This window comes from Haliotis asinina, chromosome 1, assembly GCF_037392515.1.
Source record: "Haliotis asinina isolate JCU_RB_2024 chromosome 1, JCU_Hal_asi_v2, whole genome shotgun sequence".
NCBI lineage: Eukaryota > Metazoa > Mollusca > Gastropoda > Lepetellida > Haliotidae > Haliotis > Haliotis asinina.
Window position 1 is genome coordinate 77,070,695 of NC_090280.1, and position 21,319 is coordinate 77,092,013.

Here is a 21,319-nt window from a genome sequence, read left to right on the forward strand (position 1 = left end):
ACCTCACCTCACTTCAAGACACCACAGCACACCACACACCATGCCCCACGTCAAGGCACCAGAAACAACACCATAACTCACTACAAGATCCCACACATCACGTCACACAGCACACCTCAAGATCAGTGACGTTCTATAGTTACACATGTACTCCTTTGTTTCTACTTTGCCATCGGCGGAGAGGTGTAGCACATTGGTTAAAGCGTTCGCTTGTACGAGGATCGAATTCCCACAAGGGCACAATGTATGAAGCCCATTTCTTCTCTCCGTAACTGTCATATTACTGGCTTAATGCCAAAAGCGGATTTAATTGCTCATAATATTAATCACTGAACTATCCAACCATGACGGTATAAAACTATTAGAATAGAAGAGTATATTCCATTTTTAGGTGACATTGCTGGGCGACTTGTATATAGATTTAGAAAACAAGTACTCCATTCACAGCGCGTTACGAATTTCGTGCAAACACGTCAGCTTCGTTGTTTTCTTGATCTTCATGAGAAATTGTGTTGCTTGACACGTCAGGGTTAAAAATCAGACTGATGGTTGGTCTAATATTATCCTATACGCGTGGCAAGGTACAAATAGCATGTTGGAAGGTGGAGCAATACTGAACATTGTGGTATTGATAAACGCTACACTCATTTCAACTTTATGGCAGGTCTCTATAACTAACCCGTCAAGAACATGACCATTCATTTTATAGTTTGTATTGCCCATTATGAAAGTGTTTTTGTATGTAGATGGCACGTGCACAAGTGCTGAGAAAGTTATTTATTCATTAACCTGTGCTGTCTCCATCCTTTCTCGCACACCTGGCTGTCCCTTTTTCTGCACTCCTCCCTCGTAATAAATAGTGAACTGTGCCAATATTTTAATGATAGTTCGTTAAACAACTTTTTTTATTTTAATGAAAAATATTCTGCAAAAACCTCACTGAGTTGGTATGATGTTCTGATCATGGTTAGCGTTTCATTGAGTATGTTACGTTTATTAGATTTCGAGCTAGACTGCTAATCATTTGAGTCAAACAAACTATGAATGGAGACATTGTATAATTCCACTGCGCTTATTTCAGGGTGGATAAAAACTCAGTAGGTGAGGTAACCGCTTGTATCCTGAATTCAGTATAAGTGAGTGAATTTTTTTACGCCTCTTTTAGCAATATTCCAGCAATACCGTGGCGGGGGGACACCAGAAATGGGCTTCACACATTGTACCCGTTGGGGACTCGAACCCGGGTCCTTGGCGTGACGAGCGAAGAATTCAGTATTAAAAGGTGCAATCACTGTACCATAATCGAACAGTAGTCAGGGCGTAAGTGAAAAAACAGGAACAGAATATATAAAAGTAAACTGTATTGTTTCAAACATGGTGATTACAAAAAATGGAAAATTAATTTTGTTGAACATTAAATCTTTTTACTATAGTAATGTAGACACGACAGTATTGTGTTGCCGTCGCATTACACTTGTATACATGATCTATACATCTTGGTATTGTGTTTATCTGTGCCGACCATTCCATTCCAGTCAGTCAGACAACAGGATGGTATTTTGCGTGCAGTCAACCCTATACTACGTATTAGAGGCGTGACGAAGTGGCCTGCACAACAAAATGTCGGACACTCCACTGAAGCCAGTTGTGTTTTCACTGAAGCATTTCCTTCACGAACTGATCCACCTTCTCAAAAGAGATCTTTTTAACTATCGTCACGTTTGGTTCGTTGCCCATCCTGTTATTCCAGTCAACGACCATTTGTCCTCTGGTCAGTTGTCCGTGTAGCTCTACGGTTGCGTGAACAGTCACCTTGTCCAGTATGCTTTCCCTGTCCACCACCGTTGTCATGGCAAAGAGGTCACATGACCGGAAACCAGGTTGTTGTCTGACCTTGACATTCTCAATCCAATGATGAGTGATTTTCTTTAGGAAGTCTGCTTTCGGGGTCCCCAGGGCAATCCATTTGTCATACACAGACTGCAATTAAGTAGGGTGAGGAAATTAATTTAAAACACATTTTATACACCAGACGTGACGATTAAATAGCCGTTAGAAAATTATCGTAATGATATGACTGTTTTGTTTTTTCTCTGAGAGTTTGGATACTATTAAAATTGATAATGATAATGTAATGGGCGGCGTTCCATCTTCATCACACATCCATCACACAATTAAGAGTGAGTGACTTTAGTTGCACACCGCAATATTCCAGCTAAATGGCGGAGGTCTGTAAATAATCGAACCTGGGCCAAACAATCCAATGATCAAAAGCATGAGCATCTATCTACGCAACTGGGAATCGATGACATGTGTCAACCAGTCAGATAACCTTACCACCCGATCCTGTTAATCGCTTCTTCCGACGAACCTGGGTTACAGAAGATCAGTTAGGATATTCAAGTGTTCACACAATTAAGAAGGAAACACGATTCAAAGCTCGAGCTTCATTCGCCGGCTCTAACACGAGATCAAGTTAGTCCAGAACTCTGGGTGAACCTACATTATAGCAGTCCTGGCAGTTTGTAACCAGTTAGGACGAAGTAAATTGTTCATCTATTGAGCACAACTGAAGCAATGAGAGTGAGTTAAAGACGCCACATTGTGTTTGTCTGACCAGCGTCACAGACTATTTAAGCAACATTCTGTAGCATCGGACATACGGACTCGCGGAATTTCGTAGGTCAATTGCAAATGTAAGGACGTCTGTGGTAGCTACAATCAGCGGATCCATGCAAGGCGAAGGGAAGCAACTCGCGGATTAGACCACTATGTGTAACGCTTGCACTATGTATGTGCAGATACTGTGAAGAGAATCCTGAGCTTTACGGTGCACAACGTTCCTTGAAACGTCCGTCTGAAACCGTTAATATATTCCTACCCATGGTATCTGCTTCTGTGCATCCAAGCACGACTCCCACGGAATGATAGTCAGTGGTGCCTTAAACGCGCTCAGGCAGATGAATGCCGCTTCCGGGTCGATATAAAAGTTGAACTCCGATGAAACAGTGACATTGCCACGAGCTGAAAAATACAAAGCAGTTTGGAAGTACCTTGTAGTTTATTTTTATTTCTTATCCTTTTAGGAATTACCTGCAAAGGTTTTATGTCGTCCGCCAAAGACTCGCCATATCATCGTATTGTTCAGGGCTGATGTATAACCAAGGTTAAAATCTTCTGGAAGTCTTTGAACAAAGTCGCGTCCCTTAGCCTTGCTGGATCTGCTGGTCTCAGGCTCTAATCCAGATTTGCACCATTGTAAGGACCATCCCTGTTGTGGTGTGTTTCATCAATCTTAAACGTTTAAACCTACACAAATTTCAGCTTCCTTCTCAGCCTAAAAGTGGCAACATGGCCAAAAGCTGTCCATATCGGTGCTTGTCCTAGGTCCTTTCATCGCTTTATAGTGATGAAAAGATCAAAGACCGTGGCGTTCATTACTACGGGAGTACGTTCATATATGGTTACTTCAAAACAAAACAGTTTATTCTTGAGACAACGAAACGTACATTACAGTTAGACAGGAGACTTAACACTTTACAGATAGCCATTCAAGGCTCGGGCTGTGACATGCAAGATGTGGCATTCTCTACCCTGACCCTGATATCTCTACTCTAACCTTGACATCTCGACCCTGACATCTCTACCTTGACCATGACACGCTACCGGAAGTAGACCCAACTGACCAAGCATATCTTTCCCTAAGGCAGTGAAACTATTTGACCATTTATCGTTCATTTATATGAAACATTTATCGTTCACCTAACGTATGTGTGTTTGCGTGTACGAAGGCGTATGCGACTGCGTGGCTGCTTACATGCGCGAATGGGTATGGTTGTAGGTCGCTTTTATCAATATCCCATCATTATCAGGGTGGGGAAAAAGAGAAATGAGCTTGACACAAAGTACTCATGTGAGGAATCGAACCCGTGTGTTTTCGGCGTGACGAGCGTACGCTTTAATCACTGGGTTGTCAGTTCGTTACTTAATTTAGGTAGTTATATCTGTTAATTCGTTACATCAGTAAGTTCATTACATCAGTTAGTTCGTCATATCAGTTCCTGAAATCAGGCAGTCCATCATATTTGTCAGTTCGTTATATCAATATGTTCGTTACATCAGTCAGTTCGTTATATCTATCCGTTCGTTGTATCAGTGACTTCGTTACATTTGTCAGTTCGTTATATCAGTCAGTTCGTTATAAACGGGCTCGGTATAAGCATAGTTTACTGTATATCACATTAGGCAGCTGTGGTAATTCAGCAAGCGGAGACTTGCGGATTAGTCGAGGGATTGAAGGCCAAACACATGACACCTATGTAGAACCTACCCATGGGATGTTTGTCTCCAGGCAAACCTCATATGGGACTATTGATATATTCCTCAACTCCCTCAACGTAATGTAGGCTGCCTCGCAGTCACAGTAAAAGTTGTGCTCGGCTGAGGTGCTCAATCTGCCCTTACCTAAAATATAATTGCACATTTTTCGTATATTCCTAACGCATGCACTGTCGTGACAAACATGAGATTTTAATTACTATTTTGTTATAGCCAGGAAATTGGAGTTGGTTGTTTTTGTTTTGTCTTTGTTTTGCATATGTATTGTTTGCAAGGTATAGGCAAGAACTCGAGTCCTCACCTTCAGTGTTTCCTCCCATAATGAACACCCTCTTCAGTTTTTTCCCAAGATCCGGATCCAGTCGCAACGCAAGGGCGATATTCGTCAGAGGCCCCAGAGGAACAAGCGTTATCTCGCCTTTGACGTAAAGGTATTTAATTATTTAATGAACCAACTTATGAATCAACGGATAATAAGTATATTGATATATTTATCTGTAAACAATGTTTTAACAATAAATTAAGGGTCACTGAGTCACCGCACTAAGTCTCAGACAGATGACAGTGCCCATATTAGTTTTCCTTATTCTCATGACCGTCTGACTGGGAGTCTGTAAATGAAATAAAAACACGAACAACTGGAAATTAAAACGTTTTACCTGGGTGTTTGTTGATCAGTCTGAGTATAGCCATGACAGCATGCTCTTTCTGCAGGTCAGCGATGTCTACCGGCTCTGACCACGTGGCATCACCCAGACCGTCCACACCGTGGAAATGTGACGCATCCTTTTCATTGTCAAGGATGGGTCGATCTGCACCCCGGTACACAGGGATCTGGACGACAAGGGGAAGATAGTCAGTGAGAGGTCGGGGCGGCGGGGTAGCCCAATAGTTAAAGCGTCTGCCCGTCACTCTGAAGACAGGGTTCAATTCCCACAAGGGTACAAGGTATGAAGTCTATTGCTATTGTCTTTCTGTGCCATGTTGCTGAAATATTGTAAAACTAAACTCACTCACTTTTACTGATGGACACTTATCCGTCATGCCTTTTTTGTAACGTTTCTGTCGTGTACGAATGGTTGAGTGAGTGAGTGAGTTTAGGTTTACACCACACTCAGCAATATTCCAGCTATATGGCGGCGGTCACGAATTGTGTGTGTATAATATTTTTTCCGCATTCAGTAAGTGAGTTCAGATTTAAAGTCACAACGGCAATATTTCAGCCATATGAGTGAGCAATGTTCAAGCAATATCATAGTGGTGTACACCAGAAATAGGGTTCACACACTGTGTCCATATAGGGAATTGCACGCAGGTCTTCGGAGTAACGAGCGAACACCTCAACCACTTGGCCCAACCCCAACGCCCCCTAACGTTATCCTAAAGGAACCTTCCAAATGTTGGTATGAATATATATATATATATATATATATATATATATATATATATATATATTACAATGGGTCATAACAGCCAAAATAATTCTTACACATACAAGGCCTCGACTTCAGGTGACCAAAGTGATAACTTGCTAAAACGGGAGAAAAGGGTCATACCACAGGCCCTCGTGTCATTGCGATGATTAAAGTGTTTTTTTTTTTGAAAATATAAATATTTTTAGATGACCCCCCAACTTGAAACGCTTCACAGCACAATATATCTGTGAAGCGTTTCAAGTCGGGGGCCATCTCAAAATTATACATATATATTTTAAATCTTTAATCCTCGCAATGAAACGAGGGCCTGCGGGTCATACCTCCAGTCCGTTCGTCACTAAATGCGAATGATGAATTGCGAAAAAAAACCCATTTAAATTACATTCAAAGTTTTATATTTCTGTTGTCAAAATTATAAAATGAAGTCTTTGATTTGGAACTTATGCATACCGCTCCTAAAAGTATTTTAGCGAGCAGCCAATAGGATGAAATTGATTTTTATGTATCTGTTTTGGGAATCTACAGACTACAGACTTGGTGTACCCCACATACTCTGGCACGACTCCGAAGGCCGAAAGCTGTGAATACACAATGTAATTTGGAAAGTTTGGGATTACACTTTTTCAGTAGATATTCTGGTACCAGAATCCGGGATTCGGGATTTGAACCCACACCCTCAGAGTCGGGCACCTAATCGCCACCACAAATTAAACTTATCAGAGGGGTACACAAGGTTCGTATTCAAAACTAACGCTTGACCGACGTCTATCCTTGTGGAAGCCGCGGTATCCCAATGGGTTAGACGGATAATAAAAACCAACCAAACGAACTTTACTCACACATTGTGTGGAGCCTATTTCTGGTCTCCCCTGCCGCAATATTGCTGGTACATTGCTAACAGTTGCTTAAAATCATACTCACTCATTCACTGAAACATATATGTTTGAAAGAAATGAAATACTCACAGTCTCCTTTCCACATGCCTTGAGGACTCGGAGCGTGTTGACACACACTTTGTCAAGGTCGATATTTCCCCGGACACACGTGATCGCTAACACCTCCACATCAGCCCGAGACAGCAGCAGCATCAACGCCGTTGCGTCGTCAACCCCGGTGTCTACGTCAACAATCACCTTCATATTCCGTCTGTGTAAGTCGCGCTGTAGTTCCACCAGCGAAACGTGTTCCCAGTATAGTGACTGATATCGGACCGTAAGGACAGAAAATGAATGCAGATTAGAAAAAAACGTTTTGGATAACAGCCTACTTGACAACTGTACAAAAATCTGTATCGAAACGTCTCATTCACGAACTATAGAACGTGTTATCCATAAAGCTTGTCTGTATTGTACTTACCAACTTCTAGAATGCCAAAGAAACAAAATAATGTAATGAGGTTTTACCCTAATGTAAGTGGGGTTTCACGTCGTGTTGAAACGTACTGACTTACTGCCTCCGTATCTTATCTCCGTGAGCTTGCCAGGAAAACGATAACTATTGTTTGATGTGGACGGACTGAGAGGAAACCTGAGTTGCCTTCAATACGGAAATGACAAGGATCACATTTGATATGTGAAACATTACATGTGCTTCATAGAAAATCGACCCGTGAAGGTCCCGGGATAGAATTGGCCTCCAGCAACCAATGCTTGCCATAAAAGGCGACTATGCTTGTCGTATGAGGTGACTAACGGGATCGAGTGGTCAGGCTCGCTGACTTCGTTGACACATGTCATCGGTTCCTAATTGCTCAGATCGATGCTCATGTTGTTGATCACTGGATTGTCTGGTCCAGACTCGATTATTTACAGACCGTCGCCATATGGCTGGAATATTTTTGAGAGTGCAAAACTAAACGCACTCACTAACTCATAGAAACTCTCGACCAAGTTGTTACGGTTAAGAATTTGCCGTGACAAACTATTTACGAAATCCCCTTGTAAACCAGCAAAACAGAACAAAGACAAGTTGTTTACGTTCAAATAATATATTGTTAAACCACGAGAGCGAGATATACAGAGTCACAAGTCAATATATCAATGCTGATTACAAATACATTTCAAGAGAGACAAAATCTAAGTCAATGGGTCACAAAAATACAATATATCAAACTCTTGATGTGAGAGGAAACAGCTACGGCAAAATGTAAACAAAGCGATCGGTGACAGCAGATAATGTAGATTCAGGATTTCAAGCGTTGGCAGTATATCCAAGCGTGGCAGAGATGTAAATCCAGCAGATATGAAAGAATATCAGTGAGAGTGTCCTCCTCCACACGGCAACCAGCCTATTTATATATAAACTAAGTCACTTCCCGAAAGTTCGGGCACAAACTAACATCGTCAACACTGTAGAATGGTCTCGAAACAGTATCCCGGAAGGGAAACATTGAAAACTAGGAGCAGGTAAATTCCGGAATGCCAGAATGCTAAAAGTGTTGACCAAATATTAAAACGAAATGTGACCCATAATATTTACTATTCAAAACACTAAACATTGTGACCCAATAATAATTAATACTGAATTAATAACAAAATATACAGGAAATACACACTCGTAACAAAGTGTCTTCTGATGTCAATTATATCAACACGAATTGCTAAAGTTACAAATATCCAAGGCTTGCCGATGCTGTTGTTACCTTTTTCAACCAGTGTTGATATACATGCACACTGAACCGCAAAGAAACCTCACTCACTCCCAACTCAATTCACACACATGTAAATAACACAATATTGTCGGAAAGATTTCAAAACTGACGTGTTTGATCATCATACTTAACGACCAATTTCAGACAATTACAAGTCCAAATGACGACAAATGGCGCGACAGTGCGATCCGAAAGCCAAAAACGCGTATGGCCTCCTTGAGCGTTGACAAAAGCGTTGATCGTCTGTACATTGAGTGGATGAGACGGTCGATGAAGGTCATTGGAAGTTGCACCAAGACTTGCGCCAAGTTGTCGGCCTTGGTCGCACATCATTAAGCCTACTCTGCATTTCGTCCCACAAGTGTTCTATCGGGTCTCGTCTGTGAGCAGGCCACTGAAAGAGTTGTATGCAGTGTTGACGGAGAAAGCCTCTAGTTACTCTGGCTGTATGGACACGCACGTTGCCCTACTTGAAGACGTGGTTTCCATGACGACCAAAAGGTGGCACGATGAAGGGCCTCAGAGCTTGATCAATGTAGCGAGCAGATGTTACACCATTTCCTCTACCAGGACCAATATTCTGGAACACCAAATGTCCCAGATTTTGACGAAGAACAATGGCACCTCACACCATTATGCTCGGACCTCCCTACGAGTCTCTTTCCTGGACTACTCGAGATGAGCACGACGATGTCGAACAGCGAGGATCGGACCCCGATCAGGCCTGCGACGTCTGACGTTTCTCTGGCTCAAAGACCTCCGCACTGTGTCTTCCTAAAGCTGAGCCCCTCTGTTCCCTTGATAATCGTGGCATGTCGCTACAGTCGAACAGCGCGTGATTCGGTGTATGTTCGGTGGCTCTTCTTATAGGGATGACACCTCGTGATGAATGTGCATTGCCGTTTTCATGAAATACGCACAAATATTTCGTCCCATCTTCACTTTTCTAACTGCGTTTTGACGACACGATTTTTTCATATCAAATACAGAATCTGAAACCAAAAGTTCTTGAAGACTGGCTATGAACCAGCTCTAGCTAACATATACAAAGTGAAAAAATAATATTAATATTAAGATGAAACATATCTGGCTAATTTTTTTGGTTGGGTGAAATTGTCAGTCACAAAATTGTCTGGTCCACATTCGATTATTTACAGATTACTGACATATAGCTGCAATATTATTGATCGGCGTGGAGTAAAACAGCATACAAATTTCAACAGAAGAAGCGGCGGTGGGATAGCCCAGTGGTTAAAGCGTTCGCTCTTCACGCCAAAGACCCGGGTTCGATTCCCCATATGGGTACAATATATGAAACCCATTTCTGGTGTCACCCGCCGTGATATTGCTGGAATATTGCTAAAAGCCATACTCACTCACTCAGGAGACTCAGGATGCTGTCTTGTTGACAGGATCTTGTATCTTCAAAGACTAAATAAAACGTGGTAGTGGGCACTTGGACCGTTTGTTGGTTATCGTTTCGTGGTCGTTATATAACGTCAGACCCATGGACGTAAATATATTTGAGATGGGGCTTCTGTACTGGCAGTGACGATTGATAAGGCAAGAAGTCATTTGACTTTCTAATATCAATGCTTTCTTGTTTCCTGTTGTTTTCCGAGAGTCTCGACCCGTGGATAACTGGGTTGGAATTGGTCTTCAATAACCTTGTTGTAAAAGGAAACAGACGGGATAGGATGGTAGGCTCGCTGACTTGGTCGACACAGGTCGTCGTATCTTGATTGCTCCTGAATATTGCAGTTTTGTCTGGATTGTTTTTACTAGTCCTGGTTAGCTTGTGGGAGAATTACAGGCCAAGAAGTGCTGGTTTGGGTGTGCTTCAAATATACACGGATATACATCTTTGAGTGGCTTTCACATACCACACCACACCTCACTTCAAGGCACTAGACACGACACCACAGCTCACTTCAAGACACGTCATACCCCATGCCAAACCTCACTTCAAGACACCACAGCACACCACGCTACGCCTCACTTCGAGACACCACACACAACATCTCACCTCACTTAAAGACACCACAGCACAGCATACACCACATCCGACGTCAAAGCACCACACACAACACCTCACATCATTTCAAGACACCGCACACAACACCTCACCTCACTTCAAGACACCACAGCACACCACACACCATGCCCCACGTCAAGGCACCAGAAACAACACCATAACTCACTACAAGATACCATCACGTCACACAGCACACCTCAAGATCAGTGACGTTCTATAGTTACACATGTACTCCTTTGTTTCTACTTTGCCATCGGCGGAGAGGTGTAGCACATTGGTTAAAGCGTTCGAGGTTCGAATTCCCACAAGGGCACAATGTATGAAGCCCATTTCTTCTCTCCGTAACTGTAATATTACTGGATTAATGCCAAAAGCGGATTTAATTGCTCATAATATTAATCACTGAACTATCCAACCACGATAGTATAAAACTATTAGAATAGAAGAGTATATTCCATTTTCAGGTGACATTGCTGGGCGACTTGTATATAGATTTAGAAAACAAGTACTCCATTCACGGCGCGTTACGAATTTCGTGCAAACACGTCAGCTTCGTTGTTTTCTTGATCTTCATGAGAAATTGTGTTGCTGGACACGTCAGGGTTAAAAATCAGACTGATGGTTGGTTTAATATTATCTTATACGCGTGGCCATGTACAAATAGCATGTTGGAAGGTGGAGCAATACTGAACATTATGGTTATTGATACACGCTACACTCATATCAACTTTATGGCAGGTCTCTTTAACTAACCCGTCAAGAACATGACCATTGATTTTATAGTTTGTATTGCCCATTATAAAAGTGTTCTTGTATGTAGATGGCACGTGCACAAGTGCTGAGAAAGTTATTTATTCATTAACCTGTGCTGTCTCCATCCTTTCTCGCACACCTGGCTGTCCCTTTTTCTGCACTCCTCCCTCGTAATAAATAGTGAACTGTGCCAATATTTTAATGATAGTTCGTTAAACAACTTTTTTCATTTTAATGAAAAATATTCTGCAAAAACCTCACTGAGTTGGTATGATGTTCTGATCTTGGTTAGCGTTTCATTGAGTATGTTACGTTTATTAGATTTCGAGCTAGACTGCAAATCATTTGAGCCAAACAAACTATGAATGGAGACATTGTATAATTCCACTGCACTTATTTCAGGGTGGATAAAAACTCAGTAGGTGAGGTAACCGCTTGTATCCTGAATTCAGTATAAGTGAGTGAGTTTTTTTACGCCGCTTTTAGCAATATTCCAGCAATACCGTGGCGGGGGGACACCAGAAATGGGCTTCACACATTGTACCCGTTGGGGATTCGAACCCGGGTCCTTGGCGTGACGAGCGAAGAATTCAGTATTAAAAGGTGCAATAACTGTACCATAATCGAACAGTAGTCAGGGCGTAAGTGAAAAAACAGGAACAGAATATATAAAAGTAAACTGTATTGTTTCAAACATGGTGATTATAAAAAATGGAAAATTAATTTTGTTGAATATTAAATCTGTTTACTATAGTAATGTAGACACGACAGTATTGTGTTGCCGTCGCATTGTCTCGCATCAAAGGTCACTTGTACTGATATTACACTTGTATACATGATCTATACATCTTGGTATTGAGTTTATCTGTGCGGACCATCCCATTCCAGTCAGTCAGACAACAGGATGGTATTTTGCGTGTAAGAGGCGTGACGGAGTGGCCTGCACAACAAAATGTCGGACACTCCACTGAAGCCAGTTGTGTTTTCACTGAAGCATTTCCTTCACAAACTGATCCACCTTCTCAAAAGAGATCTTTTTAACTATCGTCACGTTTGGTTCGTTGCCCATCCTGTTATTCCAGTCAACGACCATTTGTCCTCTGGTCAGTTGTCCGTGTAGCTCTACGGTTGCGTGAACAATCACCTTGTCCAGTATGCTTTCCCTGTCCACCACCGTTGTCATGGCAAAGAGGTCACATGACCGGAAACCAGGTTGTTGTCTGACCTTGACATTCTCAATCCAATGATGAGTGATTTTCTTCAAGAAGTCTGCTTTCGGGGTCCCCAGGGCAATCCATTTGTCATACACAGACTGCAATTAAGTAGGGTGAGGAAATTAATTTAAAACACATTTTGTACACCAGACGTGACGATTAAATAGCCGTTAGAAAATGATCGTAATGATATGACTGTTTTGTTTTTTCTCTGAGAGTTTGGATACTATTAAAATTGATAATGATAATGTAATGGGCGGCGTTCCATCTTCATCACACATCCATCACACAATTAAGAGTGAGTGACTTTAGTTGCACACCGCAATATTCCAGCTAAATGGCGGAGGTCTGTAAATAATCGAACCTGGGCCAAACAATCCAGTGATCAAAAGCATGAGCATCTATCTACGCAACTGGGAATCGATGACATGTGTCAACCAAGTCAGATAACCTTACCACCCGATCCTGTTAATCGCTTCTTACGACGAACCTGGGTTACAGAAGATCAGTTAGGATATTCAAGTGTTCACACAATTAAGAAGGAAACACGATTCAAAGCTCGAGCTTCATTCGCCGGCTCTAACACTTGATAGCGTGTCAAGTTACTCCAGAACTCTGGGTGAACCTATCATTATAGCAGTCCTGGCAGTTTGTAACCAGTTAGGACGAAGTAAATTGTTCATCTATTGAGCACAACTGAAGCAATGAGAGTGAGTTAATAACGCCACATTGTGTTTGTATGACCAACGTCACAGACTATTTAAGCAACATTCTGTAGCATCGGACATACGGACTCGCGGAATTTCGTAGGTCAATTGCAAAAAATAAGGACGTCTGTGGTAGCTACAATCAGCGGATCCATGCAAGGCGAAGGGAAGCAGCTCGCGGATTAGACCACTATGTGTAACGCTTGCACTATGTATGTGCAGATACTGTGAAGAGAATCCTGAGCTTTACGGTGCACAACGTTCCTTGAAACGTCCGTCTGAAACCGTTAATATATTCCTACCCATGGTATCTGCTTCTGTGCATCCAAGCACGACTCCCACGGAATGATAGTCAGTGGTGCCTTAAACGCGCTCAGGCAGATGAATGCCGCTTCCGGGTCGATATAAAAGTTGAACTCCGATGAAACAGTGACATTGCCACGAGCTGAAAAATACAAAGCAGTTTGGAAGTACCTTGTAGTTTATTTTTATTTCTTATCCTTTTAGGAATTACCTGCAAAGGTTTTATGTCGACTGCCAAAGACTCGCCATATCATCGTATTGTTCAGGGCTGATGTATAACCAAGGTTAAAATCTTCTGGAAGTCTTTGAACAAAGTCGCGTCCCTTAGCCTTGCTGGATCTGCTGGTCTCAGGCTCTAATCCAGAATTGCACCATTGTAAGGACCATCCCTGTTGTGGTGTGTTTCATCAATCTTAAACGTTTAACACAAATTTCAGCTTCCTTCTCAGCCTAAAGGTGGCAACATGGCCAAAAGCTGCCCATATCGGTGCTTGTCCTAGGTCCTTTCATCGCTTTATAGTGATGAAAAGATCAAAGACCATAGCGTTCATTACTACGGGAGTACGTTCATATATGGTTACTTCAAAACAAAACAGTTTATTCTTGAGACAACGAAACGTACATTACAGTCAGACAGGAGACTTAACAGTTTACAGATAGACATTCAAGGCTCGGGCTGTGACATGCAAGATGTGGCATTCTCTACCCTGACCCTGATATCTCTACTCTAACCTTGACATCTCGACCCTGACATCTCTACCTTGACCATGACACGCTACCGGAAGTAGACCCAACTGACCAAGCATATCTTTCCCTAAGGCAGTGAAACTATTTGACCAAGAAACATTTATCGTTCACTTAACGTATGTGTGTTTGCGTGTACGAAGGCGTATGCGACTGCGTGGCTGCTTACATGCGCGAATGGGTATGGTTGTAGGTCGCTTTTATCAATATCCCATCATTATCAGGGTGGGGAAAAAGAGAAATGAGCTTGACACAAAGTACTCATGTGAGGAATCGAACCCGTGTGTTTTCGGCGTGACGAGCGTACGCTTTAATCACTGGGTTGTCAGTTCGTTACTTAATTTAGGCAGTTATATCTGTTAATTCGTTACATCAGTAAGTTCATTACATCAGATAGTTCGTCATATCAGTTCCTGAAATCAGGCAGTCCATCATATTTGTCAGTTCGTTATATCAATATGTTCGTTACATCAGTCAGTTCGTTATATCTATCCGTTCGTTGTATCAGTGACTTCGTTACATTTGTCAGTTCGTTATATCAGTCAGTTCGTTATAAACGGGCTCGGTATAAGCATAGTTTACTGTATATCACATTAGGCAGCTGTGGTAATTCAGCAAGCGGAGACTTGCGGATTAGTCGAGGGATTGAAGGCCAAACACATGACACCTATGTAGAACCTACCCATGGGATGTTTGTCTCCAGGCAAACCTCATATGGGACTATTGATATATTCCTCAACTCCCTCAACGTAATGTAGGCTGCCTCGCAGTCACAGTAAAAGTTGTGCTCGGCTGAGGTGCTCAATCTGCCCTTACCTAAAATATAATTGCACATTTTTCGTATATTCCTAACGCATGCACTGTCGTGACAAACATGAGATTTTAATTACTATTTTGTTATAGCCAGGAAATTGGAGTTGGTTGTTTTTGTTTTGTTTTTGTTTTGCATATGTATTGTTTGCAAGGTATAGGCAAGAACTCGAGTCCTCACCTTCAGTGTTTCCTCCCATAATGAACACCTCCTTCAGTTTTTTCCCAAGATCCGGATCCAGTCGCAACGCAAGGGCGATATTCGTCAGAGGCCCCAGAGGAACAAGCGTTATCTCGCCTTTGACGTAAAGGTATTTAATTATTTAATGAACCAACTTATGAATCAACGTAAACAAAAAGTATGAACTAAAACGATGTTAACAATAACAGCTCTCTTTTTGATAAGCAGAAACCAACAGAGCCGTGGATGAAAGGGAGTTAAAATTATAAGCAGTATATATATATATAACATAACATAAAAAATGATATTCTGTAAACAACATTAATCACAATGAATTAAAAGTGCTTTGAGTATATTGCATTGAGGCACAAAAAGATGACAATTTACGCACATACTGTAGCGTGGATAATAAGTATATCGATATATTAATCTGTAAACAATGTTTTAACAATAAATTAAGGGTCACTGAGTCACCGCACTAAGTCTCAGACAGATGACAGTGCCCATATTAGTTTTCCTTATTCTCATGACCGTCTGACTGGGAGTCTGTAAATGAAATAAAAACACGAACAACTGGAAATTAAAACGTTTTACCTGGGTGTTTGTTGATCAGTCTGAGTATAGCCATGACAGCATGCTCTTTCTGCAGGTCAGCGATGTCTACCGGCTCTGACCACGTGGCATCACCCAGACCGTCCACACCGTGGAAATGTGACGCATCCTTTTCATTGTCAAGGATGGGCCGATCTGCACCCCGGTACACAGGGATCTGGACGACAAGGGGAAGATAGTCAGTGAGAGGTCGGGGCGGCGGGGTAGCCCAATAGTTAAAGCGTCTGCCCGTCACTCTGAAGACAGGGTTCAATTCCCACAAGGGTACAACGTATGAAGTCTATTGCTATTGTCTTTCTGTGCCATGTTGCTGAAATATTGTAAAACTAAACTCACTCACTTTTACTGATGGACACTTATCCGTCATGCCTTTTTTGTAACGTTTCTGTCGTGTACGAATGGTTGAGTGAGTGAGTGAGTTTAGGTTTACACCACACTCAGCAATATTCCAGCTATATGGCGGCGGTCACGAATTGTGTGTGTATAATATTTTTTCCGCATTCAGTGAGTTCAGATTTAAAGTCACAACGGCAATATTTCAGCCATATGAGTGAGCAATGTTCAAGCAATATCATAGTGGTGTACACCAGAAATAGGGTTCACACACTGTGTCCATATAGGGAATTGCACGCAGGTCTTCGGCGTAACGAGCGAACACCTCAACCACTTGGCCCAACCCCAACGCCCCCTAACGTTATCCTAAAGGAACCTTCCAAATGTTGGTATGAATATATATATATATATATTACAATGGGTCATAACAGCCAAAATAATTCTTACACATACAAGGCCTCGACTTGAGGTGACCAAAGTGATAACTTGCTAAAACGGGAGAAAAGGGTCATACCACAGGCCCTCGTGTCATTGCGATGATTAAAGTGTTTTTTTTTAAAAATATAAATATTTTTAGATGACCCCCCAACTTGAAACGCTTCACAGCACAGTATATCTGTGAAGCGTTTCAAGTCGGGGGCCATCTCAAAATTATACATATATATTTTAAATCTTTAATCCTCGCAATGAAACGAGGGCCTGAGGGTCATACCTCCAGTCCGTTCGTCACTAAATGCGAATGATGAATTGCGAAAAAAAACCCATTTAAATTACATTCAAAGTTTTATATTTCTGTTGTCAAAATTATAAAATGAAGTCTTTGATTTGGAACTTATGCATACCGCTCCTAAAAGTATTTTAGCGAGCAGCCAATAGGATGAAATTGATTTTTATGTATCTGTTTTGGGAATCTACAGACTACAGACTTGGTGTACCCCACTGATGAGTTTAAACTGGCACGACTCCGAAGGCCGAAAGCTGTGAATACACAATGTAATTTGGAAAGTTTGGGATTACACTTTTTCAGTAGATATTCTGGTACCAGAATCCGGGATTCGGGATTTGAACCCACACCCTCAGAGTCGGGCACCTAATCGCCACCACAAATTAAACTTATCAGAGGGGTACACAAGGTTCGTATTCAAAACTAACGCTTGACCGACGTCTATCCTTGTGGAAGCCGCGGTATCCGAATGGGTTAGACGGATAATAAAAACCAACCAAACGAACTTTACTCACACATTGTGTGGAGCCTATTTCTGGTCTCCCCTGCCGCAATATTGCTGGTACATTGCTAACAGTTGCTTAAAATCATACTCACTCATTCACTGAAACATATATGTTTGAAAGAAATGAAATACTCACAGTCTCCTTTCCACATGCCTTGAGGACTCGGAGCGTGTTGACACACACTTTGTCAAGGTCGATATTTCCCCGGACACACGTGATCGCTAACACCTCCACATCAGCCCGAGACAGCAGCAGCATCAACGCCGTTGCGTCGTCAACCCCGGTGTCTACGTCAACAATCACCTTCATATTCCGTCTGTGTAAGTCGCGCTGTAGTTCCACCAGCGAAACGTGTTCCCAGTATAGTGACTGATATCGGACCGTAAGGACAGAAAATGAATGCAGATTAGAAAAAAAACGTTTTGGATAACAGCCTACTTGACAACTGTACAAAAATCTGTATCGAAACGTCTCATTCACGAACTATAGAACGTGTTATCCATAAAGCTTGTCTGTATTGTACTTACCAACTTCTAGAATGTCAAAGAAACAAAATAATGTAATGAGGTTTTACCCTAATGTAAGTAGGGTTTCACGTCTTGTTGAAACGTACTGACTTACTGCCTCCGTATCTTATCTCCGTGAGCTTGCCAGGGAAACGATAACTATTGTTTGATGTGGACGGACTGAGAGGAAACCTGAGTTGCCTTCAATACGGAAATGACAAGGATCACATTTGATATGTGAAACATTACATGTGCTTCATAGAAAATCGACCCGTGAAGGTCCCGGGATAGAATTGGCCTCCAGCAACCAATGCTTGCCATAAAAGGCGACTATGCTTGTCGTATGAGGTGACTAACGGGATCGAGTGGTCAGGCTCGCTGACTTTGTTGACACATGTCATCGGTTCCTAATTGCTCAGATCGATGCTCATGTTGTTGATCACTGGATTGTCTGGTCCAGACTCGATTATTTACAGACCGTCGCCATATGGCTGGAATATTTTTGAGAGTGCAAAACTAAACGCACTCACTAACTCATAGAAACTCTCGACCAAGTTGTTACGGTTAAGAATTTGCCGTGACAAACTATTTACGAAATCCCCTTGTAAACCAGCAAAACAGAACAAAGACAAGTTGTTTACGTTCAAATAATATATTGTAAAACCACGAGAGCGAGATATACAGAGTCACAAGTCAATATATCAATGCTGATTACAAATACATTTCAAGAGAGACAAAATCTAAGTCAATGGGTCACAAAAATACAATATATCAAACTCTTGATGTGAGAGGAAACAGCTACGGCAAAATGTAAACAAAGCGATCGGTGACAGCAGATAATGTAGATTCAGGACTTCAAGCGTTGGCAGTATATCCAAGCGTGGCAGAGATGTAGATCCAGCAGATATGAAAGAATATCAGTGAGAGTGTCCTCCTCCACACGGCAACCAGCCTATTTATATATAAACTAAGTCACTTCCCGAAAGTTCGGGCACAAACCAACATCGTCAACACTGTAGAATGGTCTTGAAACAGTATCCCGGAAGTGAATCATTGAAAACTAGGAGCAGGTAAATTCCGGAATGCCAGAATGCTAAAAGTGTTGACCAAATATTAAAACGAAATGTGACCCATAATATTTACTATTCAAAACACTAAACATTGTGACCCAATAATAATTAATACTGAATTAATAACAAAATATACAGGAAATACACACTCGTAACAAAGTGTCTTCTGATGTCAATTATATCAACACGAATTGCTAAAGTTACAAATATCCAAGGCTTGCCGATGCTGTTGTTACCTTTTTCAACCAGTGTTGATATACATGCACACTGAACCGCAAAGAAACCTCACTCACTCCCAACTCAATTCACACACATGTAAATAACACAATATTGTCGGAAAGATTTCAAAACTGACGTGTTTGATCATCATACTTAACGACCAATTTCAGACAATTACAAGTCCAAATGACGACAAATGGCGCGACAGTGCGATCCGAAAGCCAAAAACGCGTATGGCCTCCTTGAGCGTTGACAAAAGCGTTGATCGTCTGTACATTGAGTGGATGAGACGGTCGATGAAGGTCATTGGAAGTTGCACCAAGACTTGCGCCAAGTTGTCGGCCTTGGTCGCACATCATTAAGCCTACTCTGCATTTCGTCCCACAAGTGTTCTATCGGGTCTCGTCTGTGAGCAGGCCACTGAAAGAGTTGTATGCAGTGTTGACGGAGAAAGCCTCTAGTTACTCTGGCTGTATGGACACGCACGTTGCCCTACTTGAAGACGTGGTTTCCATGACGACCAAAAGGTGGCACGATGAAGGGCCTCAGAGCTTGATCAATGTAGCGAGCAGATGTTACACCATTTCCTCTACCAGGACCAATATTCTGGAACACCAAAAGTCCCAGATTTTGACGAAGAACAATGGCACCTCACACCATTATGCTCGGACCTCCCTACGAGTCTCTTTCCTGGACTACTCGAGATGAGCACGACGATGTCGAACAGCGAGGATCGGACCCCGATCAGGCCTGCGACGTCTGACGTTTCTCTGGCTCAAAGACCTCCGCACTGTGTCTTCCTAAAGCTGAGCCCCTCTGTTCCCTTGATAATCGTGGCATGTCGCTACAGTCGAACAGCGCGTGATTCGGTGTATGTTCGGTGGCTCTTCTTATAGGGATGACACCTCGTGATGAATGTGCATTGCCGTTTTCATGAAATACGCACAAATATTTCGTCCCATCTTCACTTTTCTAACTGCGTTTTGACGACACGATTTTTTCATATCAAATACAGAATCTGAAACCAAAAGTTCTTGAAGACTGGCTATGAACCAGCTCTAGCTAACATATACAAAGTGAAAAAATAATATTAATATTAAGATGAAACATATCTGGCTAATTTTTTTGGTTGGGTGAAATTTCTTTTGTTGTCCAGTATATTTTATATCAGAAAAAAACGTGGGTGAGATTCTGTTTATCATAAAACAACTACTCTTCATTAGTTTTCGATGCAAAATGTACAACTCACACAAAAATACAGAAAACTACTATGTAAAAACGTTCAAGAAAAAATGGAACAACCTGCTGACAGGTCTCAGAACCGAACCAGAAATTTGATACCACTTAAAGCGAGTTGTCAGAAGGTATACCTTTAGAGTGACCTCCCTTAGCTCCTTGTCAAGAGCCACGTGTGATTTAAATGAGTGGAAAGGGCCTTTACTTTCTGTTCTACATTCAGACCTTCAGTGTTGCAACTTCCTATCAGTCCTTCATTTTGATAAGATATGGTTTTTACAGACTAGGCTCTGCAGGAACTAAACCAGAGTAATATACAGCACAATCGATCACGTGTTCGCAGGACTGAACATGGCCTATTGCGTTCCGAGTCGCTAATGTCTAGATTCGCTACACTCATAGCCTGTCACAACGTGCGTAGACTACAAACTACAGCGCATTGATATGTCAGTATACAGTGTGTTATTGGCAGTTTCGCGTTGGTATCAGATAAGGCATCTTACCAGCTAACAGATGACCGAGCCAAACAGATCACTTGCTGGGCTTCGAAGTCGCTGTGTCGTTCAGGTCAAAGGTCACACATCCAGGCTGTGCGCTTGTATGTTTAGAAACAACGTGATCTGCTGAACAGCAGCATTTATGTATGCAAGTAATGTCTCATATATATAGTGCGACTATATATATATATGCTCATATTCATATTAGAACAACCATGTTTACATATATACCGGTGCTATAGATCCATGCACTCAGTTGGTCTTACGTGAGTCATCGTCCGTGAAATTCCCATAGACTTGCATGTTAATTAACTTTTAAGTTATTTTTAAAAAATTTAGTTTCTGTGTAACTGCTTCAAATACTTATCTACCAGCTGGGAAATCATCTGAGCTATTAAGAAGGCTGCAACTATTTAAAAACACTTATATTAGACATACCGATCAG

At 41.8% G+C, this 21,319-nt stretch overlaps 2 protein-coding genes across 2 annotated transcripts; both read right to left on the reverse strand.

The window, feature by feature from the left end:
• Positions 1-1,341: 1,341 nt before the first annotated feature.
• Positions 1,342-6,980, reverse strand: LOC137282988 (nucleoside hydrolase-like). Its single transcript, XM_067814589.1, has 5 exons — positions 6,740-6,980; positions 4,998-5,172; positions 4,640-4,756; positions 2,882-3,024; positions 1,342-1,980 (listed from the first exon to the last, which is right to left on the reverse strand). The coding sequence occupies exons 1-5, from the start codon at positions 6,911-6,913 to the stop codon at positions 1,654-1,656; spliced, it is 936 nt and encodes a 311-aa protein (XP_067670690.1). The 5' UTR covers positions 6,914-6,980; the 3' UTR covers positions 1,342-1,653.
• A 4,899-nt stretch (positions 6,981-11,879) lies between these two features.
• Positions 11,880-21,022, reverse strand: LOC137283004 (nucleoside hydrolase-like). Its single transcript, XM_067814590.1, has 6 exons — positions 20,881-21,022; positions 17,482-17,715; positions 15,766-15,940; positions 15,172-15,288; positions 13,436-13,578; positions 11,880-12,524 (listed from the first exon to the last, which is right to left on the reverse strand). The coding sequence occupies exons 2-6, from the start codon at positions 17,653-17,655 to the stop codon at positions 12,198-12,200; spliced, it is 936 nt and encodes a 311-aa protein (XP_067670691.1). The 5' UTR covers positions 17,656-17,715; positions 20,881-21,022; the 3' UTR covers positions 11,880-12,197.
• Positions 21,023-21,319: the final 297 nt, after the last annotated feature.